At 53.9% G+C, this 15311-nt stretch overlaps 1 protein-coding gene across 1 annotated transcript in view; it reads right to left on the reverse strand.

Annotated features, from left to right (window-relative positions):
- Nucleotides 1-1129: 1129 nt before the first annotated feature.
- The window catches only part of LOC140374626 (dyslexia-associated protein KIAA0319-like), a 30740-nt gene continuing 16558 nt past the window's right edge, over nt 1130-15311 (reverse strand). The window contains exons 6-17 of the mRNA XM_072461555.1: nt 13570-13671; nt 13252-13357; nt 11187-11303; nt 7994-8160; nt 7183-7321; nt 6472-6524; nt 6161-6267; nt 5517-5653; nt 4935-5057; nt 3020-3110; nt 1585-1676; nt 1130-1363 (exon numbers count right to left, since the gene is read on the reverse strand). Of these exons, the coding sequence (XP_072317656.1) occupies nt 1233-1363; nt 1585-1676; nt 3020-3110; nt 4935-5057; nt 5517-5653; nt 6161-6267; nt 6472-6524; nt 7183-7321; nt 7994-8160; nt 11187-11303; nt 13252-13357; nt 13570-13671 (1365 nt within the window). The 3' untranslated portion in view covers nt 1130-1232. The remainder of the gene's footprint in view (nt 1364-1584; nt 1677-3019; nt 3111-4934; nt 5058-5516; nt 5654-6160; nt 6268-6471; nt 6525-7182; nt 7322-7993; nt 8161-11186; nt 11304-13251; nt 13358-13569; nt 13672-15311) is intronic.

The raw sequence follows: 15311 nt of genomic DNA on the forward strand, positions 1-15311 counted from the left end.
GCTCTACCCAAAGCTCCCCCCGTGTGACTGAGCTCCTCCCCCTCTCTCTAAGGGAGCGCCCACCCACCTGGAGAGAACAAGGACCCTCTGACCCCTGACCACACCCTCTGGCCCCTGACCGCGCCCTCTGACCCCTGACCACACCCTCTGGCCCCTGACCGCGCCCTCTGACCCCTGACCACACCCTCTGACCCCTGACTGCAACCAGAAATTCTCTCCATGGAAACAACGAACAGAAGGGGTGACAAAGCGCAGCCCTGAGGAGTCCCTCTGGGAACAGGTCAGCTCCTGGTCCTCAGGGCGGGCCCCGTGGGGAAAGACGCTCACTTCCCGCCCCGGGGCCTGGCTCCTGGCCCCACCAATCCGGGCGATGCATCTGGGAGTGTTTTTCTTCCATTCATAAAAGGCTTCTGACCCGTCCAGGAGGTCAGCCCCGTACATGGCCCCGCCCACGTCTCAGTGAGTAACAACACAAGACTCAATACCTGTTTGTAACGTGTTTGAGCCAATCAGAGAACTGTATTCTGAAAAACCTACGACACTTTCACTGTGAAAAAAACAGGATTAAAAATTGATGACACAAAAAAACAGGTGTTTTCTATTTCATTTATTTACAGCTCAGAACTGTGCGCTGCCCCCTGCTGTTCACCCCCTGCTATTACACCTGCTGTTACACCTGCTGTTACACCTGCCACGTGACACTAAAGCTTCTTCATCAGGTCCAGTTTAGTCCTAGTTTAGTCCTGGTTTAGTCCTGGTTTAGTCCTGGTTTTGTCCTGGTTTTTTCCTGGTTTAGACCTGGTTTAGTCCTGGTTTAGTCCTGGTTTAGACCTGGTTTAGTCCTGGTTTAGTCCTGGTTTAGTCCTGGTTTAGTCCTGGTTTAGAGCCGGTTTAGGCCTGGTTTAGTCCTGGTTTAGTCCTGGTTTAGTCCTGGTTTAGACCTGGTTTAGTCCTGGTTTAGTCCTGGTTTAGTCCTGGTTTAGTCCTGGTTTAGTCCTGGTTTAGTCCTGGTTTTGTCCTGGTTTTGTCCTGGTTTGGAGCCGGTTTAGACCTGGTTTAGTCCTGGTTTAGTCCTGGTTTAGAGCCGGTTTAGGCCTGGTTTAGACCTGGTTTAGTCCTGGTTTAGACCTGGTTTAGTCCTGGTTTAGACCTGGTTTAGACCTGGTTTAGTCCTGGTTTAGACCTGGTTTAGTCCTGGTTTAGTCCTGGTTTAGACCTGGTTTAGTCCTGGTTTAGAGCCGGTTTAGACCCGGTTTGGCCCTGTTCTGGCTCCTCATTGGCTCTCGGCTGAAGTCCTGGTCGCTGAGCTCAGACTCTGACATCATGAGGCTGGAGTTGTGTTCGGTGCTTCGATGTTTGAGACCTGCAACAGAGGGAGGGCATCTGAGCTAATCTGACCCTGCTTCAGGTCAGAATCCTCAGTGTCAAGGTCAGAGGTCAAGTTCATGGTTTATTTAAGAGAGAAGAAGGTTTGAGCAGGTCAAACACCCTGGTCACCCTGCAGGTGTCCAGCCCCTGCAGGTGCAAGACCCTGCAGGTGTCCAGCCCCTGCAGGTGCAAGACCCTGCAGGTGTCCAGACTCACTGAATCTGGGCCTCAGCTCGACTCTCTCCTGCTCGTCCACGTTGTCCAGGATCGTGTAACGAGTTTTCCTCCGAACTCTGGTCTGTTTTCTCCTGGAAAACAAAGAGAGTCTAAACCAGGTCTAAACCAGGTCTAAACCGGCTCTAAACCAGGACTAAACCAGGACTAAACCAGGTCTAAACCAGGACTAAACCAGGTCTAAACCAGGTCTAAACCGGCTCTAAACCAGGACTAAACCAGGACTAAACCAGGTCTAAACCAGGACTAAACCAGGACTAAACCAGGTCTAAACCAGGTCTAAACCAGGACTAAACCAGGACTAAACCAGGTCTAAACCAGGTCTAAACCAGGACTAAACCAGGACTAAACCAGGTCTAAACCAGGACTAAACCAGGACTAAACCAGGTCTAAACCGGCTCTAAACCAGGACTAAACCAGGACTAAACCAGGTCTAAACCAGGACTAAACCAGGACTAAACCAGGTCTAAACCAGGTCTGAACCAGGTCTAAACCGGCTCTAAACCAGGACTAAACCAGGACTAAACCAGGTCTAAACCAGGACTAAACCAGGACTAAACCAGGTCTAAACCAGGACTAAACCAGGTCTAAACCAGGTCTAAACCAGGTCTAAACCAGGTCTAAACCAGGTCTAAACCGGCTCTAAACCAGGACTAAACCAGGACTAAACCAGGTCTAAACCAGGACTAAACCAGGTCTAAACCAGGACTAAATCAGGACTAAACCAGGTCTAAACCAGGACTAAACCAGGTCTAAACCAGGTCTAAACCAGGTCTAAACCAGGACTAAACCAGGTCTAAACCAGGACTAAACCAGGTCTAAACCAGGTCTAAACCAGGTCTAAACCAGGACTAAACCAGGACTAAACCAGGACTAAACCAGGTCTAAACCAGGTCTAAACCAGGTCTAAACCAGGTCTAAACCAGGACTAAACCAGGTCTAAACCAGGTCTAAACCAGGACTAAACCAGGTCTAAACCAGGTCTAAACCAGGTCTAAACCAGGTCTAAACCGGCTCTAAACCAGGACTAAACCAGGACTAAACCAGGTCTAAACCAGGACTAAACCAGGTCTAAACCAGGACTAAATCAGGACTAAACCAGGTCTAAACCAGGACTAAACCAGGTCTAAACCAAGTCTAAACCAGGTCTAAACCAGGACTAAACCAGGTCTAAACCAGGACTAAACCAGGTCTAAACTAGGTCTAAACCAGGACTAAACCAGGACTAAACCAGGTCTAAACCAGGTCTAAACCAGGACTAAACCAGGTCTAAACCAGGTCTAAACCAGGACTAAACCAGGTCTAAACTAGGTCTAAACCAGGACTAAACCAGGACTAAACCAGGTCTAAACCAGGTCTAAACCAGGACTAAACTAGGTCTAAACCAGGTCTAAACCAGGACTGAACCAGGTCTCACCTCCGGCAGCAGCACATGAAGGTCCAGGCGGCGCTGAGGATGAGCAGGACCAGGATGAAGCCGCTCAGAATCACAAACAGAAGTCTCCACTCTGAAACAGACGAAGCTTCAACTCGTCAGAAACATGAGCGACTTTTATCTGGACAAAAGTGTGTGTGTGTGTAGTGTGTAGTGTAGTGTGTAGTGTGTAATGTGTAGTGTGTGTGTGTGTGTGTGTGTGTGTGTGTGTGTGTGTGTAGTGTGTAGTGTAGTGTGTAGTGTGTAATGTGTAATGTGTAGTGTGTGTGTGTGTGTGTGTGTGTGTGCGTGTGTGTAGTGTGTGTGTAGTGTGTAGTTTGTAGTGTGTAGTGTGTAATGTGTGTAGTGTGTAGTGTGTAGTGTGTAGTGTGTAATGTGTGTGTGTGTAGTGTGTAGTGTGTAGTGTGTGTGTGTGTGTGTGTGTGTGTGCGTGTGTGTAGTGTGTGTGTAGTGTGTAGTTTGTAGTGTGTAGTGTGTAGTGTGTAGTGTGTAGTGTGTAGTGTGTGTAGTGTGTAGTGTGTAGTGTGTGTGTGTGTGTGTAGTGTGTGTGTAGTGTGTAGTGTGTAGTTTGTAGTGTGTAGTGTGTAATGTGTGTAGTGTGTAGTGTGTAGTGTGTAGTGTGTGTGTGTAGTATGTAGTGTGTAGTGTGTGTAGTGTGTAGTGTGTAGTGTGTAGTGTGTAATGTGTGTGTGTGTAGTGTGTAGTGTGTAGTGTGTGTGTGTGTGTGTAGTGTGTGTGTAGTGTGTAGTTTGTAGTGTGTGTGTGTAGTATGTAGTGTGTAGCGTGTAACGTGTAGTGTGTGTAGTGTGTGTAGTGTGTGTGTAGCGTGCAGTGTGTGTGTGTCTGTGTGTCTGTGTGTGTAGCGTGCAGTGTGTGTGTAGTGTCCAGTTTGTGTGTAGCGTGTAGTGTGTGTAGCGTGCAGTGTTTGTGTGTGTGTAGTGTGTAGCGTGCAGTGTTTGTGTGTAGCGTGTAGTGTGTGTAGCGTTCAGTGTGTGTGTGTGTAGTGTGTAGCGTGCAGTGTGTAGTGTGTAGTGTGTAGTGTGTGTAGCGTTCAGTGTGTGTGTGTGTAGTGTGTAGCGTGCAGTGTGTAGTGTGTAGCGTGCAGTGTGTAGTGTGTAGCGTGTAGTGTGTGTAGCGTTCAGTGTGTGTGTGTGTAGTGTGTAGCGTGCAGTGTGTAGCGTGTAGTGTGTGTGTAGCGTTCAGTGTGTGTGTGTGTAGCGTTCAGTGTGTGTGTGTGTGTAGCGTGTAGTGTGTAGCGTGTAGTGTGTAGTGTGTAGCATGTAGTGTGTGTGTAGCGTTCAGTGTGTGTGTGTGTAGTGTGTAGCGTGCAGTGTTTGTGTGTAGCGTGTAGTGTGTGTAGCGTTCAGTGTGTGTGTGTGTAGTGTGTAGCGTGCAGTGTGTAGTGTGTAGCGTGCAGTGTGTAGTGTGTAGCGTGTAGTGTGTGTAGCGTTCAGTGTGTGTGTGTGTAGTGTGTAGTGTGTAGCGTGTAGTGTGTGTGTAGCGTTCAGTGTGTGTGTGTGTAGCGTTCAGTGTGTGTGTGTGTGTAGCGTGTAGTGTGTAGTGTGTAGCATGTAGTGTGTGTGTAGCGTTCAGTGTGTGTGTAGTGTGTAGCGTGTAGTGTATAGTGTGTAGCGTGTAGTGTGTGTGTAGCGTTCAGTGTGTGTGTAGTGTGTAGCGTGTAGTGTATAGTGTGTAGCGTGTAGTGTGTGTGTAGCGTTCAGTGTGTGTGTGTGTAGTGTGTGCGTGTAGCGTGTGTGTAGCGTGCAGTGTGTGTGTGTGTAGCGTGTAGCGTGTGTGTAGCGTGCAGTGTGTGTGTGTGTAGCGTGTAGCGTGTGTGTAGCGTTCAGTGTGTAGCGTGTGTAGCGTGTGTGACTGGCCCTTTGACCTTTGACCTCACCACAGTTGCTCTCTCCGTCCCCCATGTAGGTCCTGAGCAGGTTCTCAGTCCAGAAAGAATCACAGAGACACAACCTGGAGACGGGATCACACTGACCTCTGCCCGAGCACTGCAACGCACACTCTGCAACACACACAAACACACACACACACACATAGTAAGACACACTTATACACTCACACACACACACACACACACTCACACACACACTCACACTCACACACACACACTCACACACACACACTCACACACACTCTGTAAAACACACACACACTCACACATACAAACACACACACACACACACACACACACACATAGTAAGACACACTTATACACTCACACACACACACACACACACACACACACACACACTCACACACACACACACACACACACTCACACTCACACTCACACTCACACTCACACACACACACACACACACATACACACACACACACACACACACACACACACTCACACACACACACACACACACACACACACACACACTCACACACACACACACACACACACACACACACACACACACACACACACACACACACACACACACACACTGACCCACAGTGTTGACCCTCAGAGCTCTGAACAACAGGAAGTCCGGCCTCTGGTTCAGAAGATGAGACTTCAGCAGTGAGACCACAGACTGACCAGCACGAAGACCAGAGGGAGACCGCACCGAGAACCGCAGCACTGTACTGGACAGAGAGAGCGGGGTCAGAGCGGGGTCAGAGCGGGGTCAGAGCGGGGTCAGAGCAGGGTCAGAGCAGGGTCAGAGCGGGGTCAGAGCGGGGTCAGAGCGGGGTCAGAGAGGGGTTAGAGCGGGGTCAGAGCGGGGTCAGACCGGGGTCAGAGCAGGGTCAGAGCGGGGTCAGAGCGGGGTCAGAGCGGGGTTAGAGCGGGGTCAGAGCGGGGTCAGAGCGGGGTCAGAGCGGGGTCAGAGCGGGGTCAGAGCGGGGTCAGAGCGGGGTCAGAGCGGGGTCAGAGCGGGGTCAGAGCGGGGTTAGAGCGGGGTCAGAGCGGGGTCAGAGCGGGGTTAGAGCGGGGTCAGAGCGGGGTCAGAGCGGGGTCAGAGCGGGGTCAGAGCGGGGTCAGAGCGGGGTTAGAGCGGGGTCAGAGCGGGGTCAGAGCGGGGTTAGAGCGGGGTCAGAGCGGGGTCAGAGCGGGGTTAGGGAGACATGAGGATGGGAGGGCATCTGGCACACCTGAGGCGGGCGTGTCCGTACAGACGTCTCAGTTGGACATCGGAGATGGAAACGTGAAGCAAAGCAGAGATCTGAGAGAGCAAAGTGTCCTTCTGAGAGACGCTGACCTGAGGAGACCACACCAGAGTCAGAACCTGGACCTGGACCTGGACCTGGACCTGGACCAGAGTCAGAACCTGGACCTGGACCAGAGTCAGAACCTGGACCTGGACCAGAGTCAGAACCTGGACCTGGACCAGAGTCAGAACCTGGACCTGGACCTAGACCTGGACCTAGACCTGGACCATGTCTGGTTTGACCCTCAGACTCACCTGGGAGACACAGACCTGAAGCTCCAGCTCCACCTCGTCTCCTCCGCCCGGCTCTAGGAAACACACAAGGTCAAAGTGTTCGACTTGAACTCTCTGAAGGTCAGGACTCAGGGTCAAAGGTGACCTCAGGTCAAACGTGACCTAAGGTGACCTCAGGGTCAAAGGTGACCTAAGGTGTCCTCAGGGTCAACGGTGACCTAAGGTGACCTCAGGGTCAAAGGTGACCTAAGGTGTCCTCAGGGTCAAAGGTGGCTTAAGGTGTCCTCAGGGTCAAAGGTGACCTAAGGTGTCCTCAGGGTCAAAGGTGGCCTAAGGTGTCCTCAGGGTCAAAGGTGGCCTAAGGTGTCCTCAGGGTCAAAGGTGACCTAAGGTGTCCTCAGGGTCAAAGGTGACCTAAGGTGTCCTCAGGGTCAAAGGTGGCTTAAGGTGTCCTCAGGGTCAAAGGTGACCTAAGGTGTCCTCAGGGTCAAAGGTGGCTTAAGGTGTCCTCAGGGTCAAAGGTGACCTAAGGTGTCCTCAGGGTCAAAGGTGGCTTAAGGTGTCCTCAGGGTCAAAGGTGGCTTAAGGTGTCCTCAGGGTCAAAGGTGGCTTAAGGTGTCCTCAGGGTCAAAGGTGGCTTAAGGTGTCCTCAGGGTCAAAGGTGGCTTAAGGTGTCCTCAGGGTCAAAGGTGACCTCAGCATCCTCCAGAGTTCTCAGGACTTGGACCTCACCTGGCAGGACCTGGACTGTGGCAGTGGCAGACGCTGATCTGCCCCAGGCGTCTGTGACTTCGAGGTGGAACAGATACGAACCCTCCACAAGATTCACCAAAACCAGAGAAGATCCAGACTGAGACCCAAAGAGCAAGTCCTGCAAGAGAAACCAGGTCTGAACCAGGTCTGAACCAGGTCTGAACCTGGTCTAAACCAGGTCTAAACCAGGTCTAAACCAGGTCTAAACCAGGTCTAAACCAGGTCTAAACCAGGTCTAAACCAGGTCTAAACCAGGACTAAACCAGGTCTAAACCAGGTCTAAACCAGGTCTAAACCAGGACTAAACCAGGTCTAAACCAGGTCTGAACCAGGACTAAACCAGGTCTGAACCAGGTCTGAACCAGGTCTAAACCAGGTCTAAACCAGGTCTAAACCAGGTCTAAACCAGGACTAAACCAGGTCTGAACCAGGTCTAAACCAGGACTAAACCAGGTCTAAACCAGGACTAAACCAGGTCTAAACCAGGTCTAAACCAGGTCTAAACCAGGTCTAAACCAGGTCTAAACCAGGTCTAAACCAGGACTAAACCAGGTCTGAACCAGGTCTGAACCAGGTCTGAACCAGGTCTGAACCAGGACTAAACCAGGACTAAACCAGGACTAAACCAGGACTAAACCAGGTCTAAACCAGGTCTAAACCAGGACTAAACCAGGACTAAACCAGGTCTAAACCAGGTCTGAACCAGGTCTGAACCAGGTCTAAACCAGGACTAAACCAGGTCTAAACCAGGACTAAACCAGGTCTAAACCAGGACTAAACCAGGTCTTACCCCGGCGGCTGGACTCTGGGCGTCTCGTGTCCACAGATAGTTGACACTCTGAGGATCGGTGTTGGTGACTGAGCCCTGGAGCAGCAGAGAGTTGTTTGGGAGGATCAGAGTGTGACTTCCTCCAGCGTGAGCCACCGGAGCTGAACCGAGGAGCAACGAGGAGGAACCTGAGGACCAGAGAGACGTCTGAGGACCAGAGAGACGTCTGAGGACCAGAGAGACGTCTGAGGACCAGAGAGACATCTGAGGACCAGAGAGACATCTGAGGACCAGAGAGACATCTGAGGACCAGAGAGACGTCTGAGGACCAGAGAGACGTCTGAGGACCAGAGAGACATCTGAGGACCAGAGAGACATCTGAGGACCAGAGAGACATCTGAGGACCAGAGAGACGTCTGAGGACCAGAGAGACATCTGAGGACCAGAGAGACGTCTGAGGACCAGAGAGACGTCTGAGGACCAGAGAGACATCTGAGGACCAGAGAGACGTCTGAGGACCAGAGAGACGTCTGAGGACCAGAGAGACGTCTGAGGACCAGAGAGACGTCTGAGGACCAGAGACGTCTGAGGACCAGAGACGTCTGAGGACCAGAGAGACGTCTGAGGACCAGAGAGACGTCTGAGGACCAGAGACATCTGAGGACCAGAGAGACATCTGAGGACCAGAGAGACATCTGAGGACCAGAGAGACATCTGAGGACCAGAGAGACGTCTGAGGACCAGAGAGACGTCTGAGGACCAGAGAGACATCTGAGGACCAGAGAGACGTCTGAGGACCAGAGAGACGTCTGAGGACCAGAGAGACGTCTGAGGACCAGAGACGTCTGAGGACCAGAGAGACGTCTGAGGACCAGAGAGACGTCTGAGGACCAGAGAGACGTCTGAGGACCAGAGAGACGTCTGAGGACCAGAGAGACGTTTGAGGACCAGAGAGACGTCTGAGGACCAGAGAGACATCTGAGGACCAGAGACGTCTGAGGACCAGAGACGTCTGAGGACCAGAGAGACGTCTGAGGACCAGAGAGACATCTGAGGACCAGAGACGTCTGAGGACCAGAGACGTCTGAGGACCAGAGAGACGTCTGAGGACCAGAGAGACGTCTGAGGACCAGAGACGTCTGAGGACCAGAGAGACGTCTGAGGACCAGAGAGACGTCTGAGGACCAGAGACGTCTGAGGACCAGAGAGACGTCTGAGGACCAGAGACGTCTGAGGACCAGAGAGACGTCTGAGGACCAGAGAGACGTCTGAGGACCAGAGAGACGTCTGAGGACCAGAGAGACATCTGAGGACCAGAGAGACGTCTGAGGACCAGAGAGACATCTGAGGACCAGAGAGACGTCTGAGGACCAGAGAGACGTCTGAGGACCAGAGAGACGTCTGAGGACCAGAGAGACGTCTGAGGACCAGAGACGTCTGAGGACCAGAGACGTCTGAGGACCAGAGAGACGTCTGAGGACCAGAGAGACGTCTGAGGACCAGAGACATCTGAGGACCAGAGAGACATCTGAGGACCAGAGAGACATCTGAGGACCAGAGAGACGTCTGAGGACCAGAGAGACGTCTGAGGACCAGAGAGACGTCTGAGGACCAGAGAGACATCTGAGGACCAGAGAGACGTCTGAGGACCAGAGAGACGTCTGAGGACCAGAGAGACGTCTGAGGACCAGAGACGTCTGAGGACCAGAGAGACGTCTGAGGACCAGAGAGACGTCTGAGGACCAGAGAGACGTCTGAGGACCAGAGAGACGTCTGAGGACCAGAGAGACGTTTGAGGACCAGAGAGACGTCTGAGGACCAGAGAGACATCTGAGGACCAGAGACGTCTGAGGACCAGAGACGTCTGAGGACCAGAGAGACGTCTGAGGACCAGAGAGACATCTGAGGACCAGAGACGTCTGAGGACCAGAGACGTCTGAGGACCAGAGAGACGTCTGAGGACCAGAGAGACGTCTGAGGACCAGAGACGTCTGAGGACCAGAGAGACGTCTGAGGACCAGAGAGACGTCTGAGGACCAGAGAGACGTCTGAGGACCAGAGAGACATCTGAGGACCAGAGAGACATCTGAGGACCAGAGAGACGTCTGAGGACCAGAGAGACATCTGAGGACCAGAGAGACGTCTGAGGACCAGAGAGACGTCTGAGGACCAGAGAGACGTCTGAGGACCAGAGAGACGTCTGAGGACCAGAGAGACGTCTGAGGACCAGAGACGTCTGAGGACCAGAGACGTCTGAGGACCAGAGAGACGTCTGAGGACCAGAGAGACGTCTGAGGACCAGAGACATCTGAGGACCAGAGAGACATCTGAGGACCAGAGAGACATCTGAGGACCAGAGAGACATCTGAGGACCAGAGAGACGTCTGAGGACCAGAGAGACGTCTGAGGACCAGAGAGACATCTGAGGACCAGAGAGACGTCTGAGGACCAGAGAGACGTCTGAGGACCAGAGAGACGTCTGAGGACCAGAGACGTCTGAGGACCAGAGAGACGTCTGAGGACCAGAGAGACGTCTGAGGACCAGAGAGACGTCTGAGGACCAGAGAGACGTCTGAGGACCAGAGAGACGTTTGAGGACCAGAGAGACGTCTGAGGACCAGAGAGACATCTGAGGACCAGAGACGTCTGAGGACCAGAGACGTCTGAGGACCAGAGAGACGTCTGAGGACCAGAGAGACATCTGAGGACCAGAGACGTCTGAGGACCAGAGACGTCTGAGGACCAGAGAGACGTCTGAGGACCAGAGAGACGTCTGAGGACCAGAGACGTCTGAGGACCAGAGAGACGTCTGAGGACCAGAGAGACGTCTGAGGACCAGAGACGTCTGAGGACCAGAGAGACGTCTGAGGACCAGAGACGTCTGAGGACCAGAGAGACGTCTGAGGACCAGAGAGACGTCTGAGGACCAGAGAGACGTCTGAGGACCAGAGAGACATCTGAGGACCAGAGAGACGTCTGAGGACCAGAGAGACATCTGAGGACCAGAGAGACGTCTGAGGACCAGAGAGACGTCTGAGGACCAGAGAGACGTCTGAGGACCAGAGAGACGTCTGAGGACCAGAGACGTCTGAGGACCAGAGACGTCTGAGGACCAGAGAGACGTCTGAGGACCAGAGAGACGTCTGAGGACCAGAGAGACGTCTGAGGACCAGAGAGACGTCCTAACAAGGTCAAACATGAAGAGGTGTTTTACCTGCTCTGGAGGTGGGACGAGGAGGGGAGGGGCAGGCAGGAGAGGGCGGGGTTGTGTGCGAGGCTGTGGGCGGGACTGGAGGCGGGACTGTGGCTGGGGGAGTGGCTTTAACAGAGTCTAAGGGAAACAGAGATCCAATCAGAACGAGCTTCTGGAGAGTTTTACGCTTTTTAATCCTTTTTGTCTTTTTGACTTTTCTAAGTAAACCAAGGATTTTGACATGTCCGGGAGGAAGGGACATGTCCGGGAGGAAGGGACATGTCCGGGAGGAAGGGACATGTCCGGGAGGACAGGACAGACTCTAGTGAACACTGAGGAAATATCAATATTTGCTTTAGAATCTGAAAAAGGACTCGTGATACAACTCCAGTGTCCTCCAGTGTCCTCCAGTGTCCTCCAGTGTCCTCCAGTGTCCTCCAGTGTCCTCCAGTGTCCTCCAGTGGAATAAGTCCACATTTTACAAGAAAAACTGCTACTTTCAATCTAAACCGCAGTGACTCTGTGTCCTTCCCAAAAGACCAGGATGTGTCTGGAACAAACTCTGTGTAAAGACTAGAGTGAAGGTGCAGATGAGGTGTGAGGGTGCAGAGGAGGTGTGAGGGTGCAGAGGAGGTGTGAGGGTGCAGAGGAGGTGTGAGGGTGCAGAGGAGGTGTGAGGGTGCAGAGGAGGTGTGAGGGTGCAGAGGAGGTGTGAGGGTGCAGAGGAGGTGTGAGGGTGCAGAGGAGGTGTGAGGGTGCAGAGGAGGTGTGAGGGTGCAGAGGAGGAGTGAGGGTGCAGAGGAGGTGTGAGGGTGCAGAGGAGGTGTGAGGGTGCAGAGGAGGTGTGAGGGTGCAGATGAGGTGTGAGGGTGCAGATGAGGTGTGAGGGTGCAGATGAGGTGTGAGGGTGCAGAGGAGGTGTGAGGGTGCAGAGGAGGTGTGAGGGTGCAGATGAGGTGTGAGGGTGCAGAGGAGGAGTGAGGGTGCAGAGGAGGTGTGAGGGTGCAGAGGAGGTGTGAGGGTGCAGAGGAGGTGTGAGGGTGCAGAGGAGGTGTGAGGGTGCAGAGGAGGTGTGAGGGTGCAGAGGAGGTGTGAGGGTGCAGAGGAGGTGTGAGGGTGCAGATGAGGTGTGAGGGTGCAGAGGAGGTGTGAGGGTGCAGATGAGGTGTGAGGGTGCAGAGGAGGTGTGAGGGTGCAGAGGAGGAGTGAGGGTGCAGAGGAGGTGTGAGGGTGCAGAGGAGGTGTGAGGGTGCAGAGGAGGTGTGAGGGTGCAGAGGAGGTGTGAGGGTGCAGAGGAGGTGTGAGGGTGCAGAGGAGGAGTGAGGGTGCAGAGGAGGTGTGAGGGTGCAGATGAGGTGTGAGGGTGCAGAGGAGGTGTGAGCCGATGTATCAGCATCAGCCCTAGAGGGCCCCGGGGCCCGGGCCCCTCTAGGGCTGATGCTGTGTCATGTGACACAGTCGAATGTGAAAAGTTCCAGTGAAACTTAAAGGTCAGATTCTTATGGAACAAATCGTCTTAATTCATCATTTTATTTCTTCTTTTAATCTTGATTTGATGTTTTGAACTGAAACGTGACAAAAACACAGGAAATGTAGTTCTGACAGAATCTGCTCCAAACAGAAAAGGGGGCGGAGTCTGTGCTAATAATGACCCGCAGGTTGTTCTTTTGGGGTCTTTTCATCATGTGACTTTGTCTCCTTTAAAATGGAGCTAAAACTGTCTCATTCTCTTCATTGTCTGACACGAGCCGCTTCAGCACTGAGACGTGGACAGCACTGGCCCCGCCCTAAACTGTGAAGGTCCTAATGGAAGACAGGAAGTGCTTTGTGTCTCAGACCACATGACCCACAAATAAACCAGGACCAGGACCAGGACCAGGACCAGGACCAGGACCAGGACCAAGACCAAGACGAGGACCAAGACCAGGACCAGGACCAAGACCAAGACCAAGACCAAGACCAAGACCAAGACGAGGACCAAGACCAAGACCAAGACCAGGACCAGGACCAGGACCAGGACCAGGACCAGGACCAGGACCAGGACCAGGACCAGGACCAGGACCAGGACCAGGACCAGGACCAGGACCAGGAGTAGAACCTGTGGAGAGGAGGTCCTGGGCTGATGTCGTGTTCTTCACAGAGATTCCCAGAGACGCTGTAAAAACACGGAGGATCAAGACCAACAGCCAGAGCTCAGAGCTCAGAGGTCAGAGGTCAGAGGTCAGAGGTCAGAGGTCAGAGGTCAGAGGTCTGGAGCCGGTGGAAATGCACCTGATGTGGTTTGTACACCAGAACTTCCGAGAGCCCCGTCGACCACAGGAAGTGACGTCATCGCCGCAGGAACAGGAAGTGACGTCATCGCCGCAGGAACAGGAAGTGATGTCATCGCCGCAGGAACAGGAAGTGATGTCATCGCCGCAGGAACAGGAAGTGATGTCATCGCCGCAGGAACAGGAAGTGAGTCTTTGGGAAGTGTCGATAAAACAGAACCATTTTGTGTCGTCACCTGAGCGAAAAAATAAGAACGGTTTAAACTCAGGAGTCCAGGTCCAGCAGGAGTCAAGGTCCAGCAGGAGTCCAGCAGGAGTCAAGGTCCAGCAGGAGTCCAGCAGGAGTCCAGGTCCAGCAGGAGTCAAGGTCCAGCAGGAGTCCAGCAGGAGTCAAGGTCCAGCAGGAGTCCAGGTCCAGCAGGAGTCAAGGTCCAGCAGGAGTCAAGGTCCAGCAGGAGTCCAGCAGGAGTCAAGGTCCAGCAGGAGTCCAGCAGGAGTCCAGGTCCAGCAGGAGTCAAGGTCCAGCAGGAGTCCAGGTCCAGCAGGAGTCAAGGTCCAGCAGGAGTCAAGGTCCAGCAGGAGTCCAGCAGGAGTCCAAGTCCAGCAGGAGTCAAGGTCCAGCAGGAGTCCAGGTCCAGCAGGAGTCAAGGTCCAGCAGGAGTCAAGGTCCAGCAGGAGTCCAGCAGGAGTCAAGGTCCAGCAGGAGTCCAGCAGGAGTCCAGGTCCAGCAGGAGTCAAGGTCCAGCAGGAGTCCAGGTCCAGCAGGAGTCAAGGTCCAGCAGGAGTCCAGGTCCAGCAGGAGTCAAGGTCCAGCAGGAGTCAAGGTCCAGCAGGAGTCCAGCAGGAGTCCAGGTCCAGCAGGAGTCAAGGTCCAGCAGGAGTCCAGGTCCAGCAGGAGTCAAGGTCCAGCAGGAGTCAAGGTCCAGCAGGAGTCCAGGTCCAGCAGGAGTCCAGCAGGAGTCCAGGTCCAGCAGGAGTCCAGCAGGAGTCAAGGTCCAGCAGGAGTCCAGCAGGAGTCCAGGTCCAGCAGGAGTCAAGGTCCAGCAGGAGTCCAGGTCCAGCAGGAGTCAAGGTCCAGCAGGAGTCAAGGTCCAGCAGGAGTCCAGCAGGAGTCAAGGTCCAGCAGGAGTCCAGCAGGAGTCCAGGTCCAGCAGGAGTCAAGGTCCAGCAGGAGTCCAGGTCCAGCAGGAGTCAAGGTCCAGCAGGAGTCAAGGTCCAGCAGGAGTCCAGCAGGAGTCAAGGTCCAGCAGGAGTCAAGGTCCAGCAGGAGTCAAGGTCCAGCAGGAGTCAAGGTCCAGCAGGAGTCAAGGTCCAGCAGGAGTCCAGCAGGAGTCCAGGTCCAGCAGGAGTCAAGGTCCAGCAGGAGTCCAGGTCCAGCAGGAGTCAAGGTCCAGCAGGAGTCAAGGTCCAGCAGGAGTCCAGGTCCAGCAGGAGTCCAGCAGGAGTCCAGGTCCAGCAGGAGTCCAGCAGGAGTCAAGGTCCAGCAGGAGTCCAGCAGGAGTCCAGGTCCAGCAGGAGTCAAGGTCCAGCAGGAGTCCAGGTCCAGCAGGAGTCAAGGTCCAGCAGGAGTCAAGGTCCAGCAGGAGTCCAGGTCCAGCAGGAGTCCAGCAGGAGTCCAGGTCCAGCAGGAGTCCAGCAGGAGTCAAGGTCCAGCAGGAGTCCAGCAGGAGTCCAGGTCCAGCAGGAGTCAAGGTCCAGCAGGAGTCCAGGTCCAGCAGGAGTCAAGGTCCAGCAGGAGTCAAGGTCCAGCAGGAGTCCAGCAGGAGTCAAGGTCCAGCAGGAGTCCAGCAGGAGTCCAGGTCCAGCAGGAGTCAAGGTCCAGCAGGAGTCCAGGTCCAGCAGGAGTCAAGGTCCAGCAGGAGTCAAGGTCCAGCAG

The sequence above is a fragment of the Eucyclogobius newberryi genome, unplaced genomic scaffold, assembly GCF_026437365.1.
Source record: "Eucyclogobius newberryi isolate DKJ021-1_F unplaced genomic scaffold, fEucNew1.0.hap1 SCAF_3, whole genome shotgun sequence".
In the NCBI taxonomy this organism is placed as follows: Eukaryota; Metazoa; Chordata; class Actinopteri; order Gobiiformes; family Gobiidae; genus Eucyclogobius; species Eucyclogobius newberryi.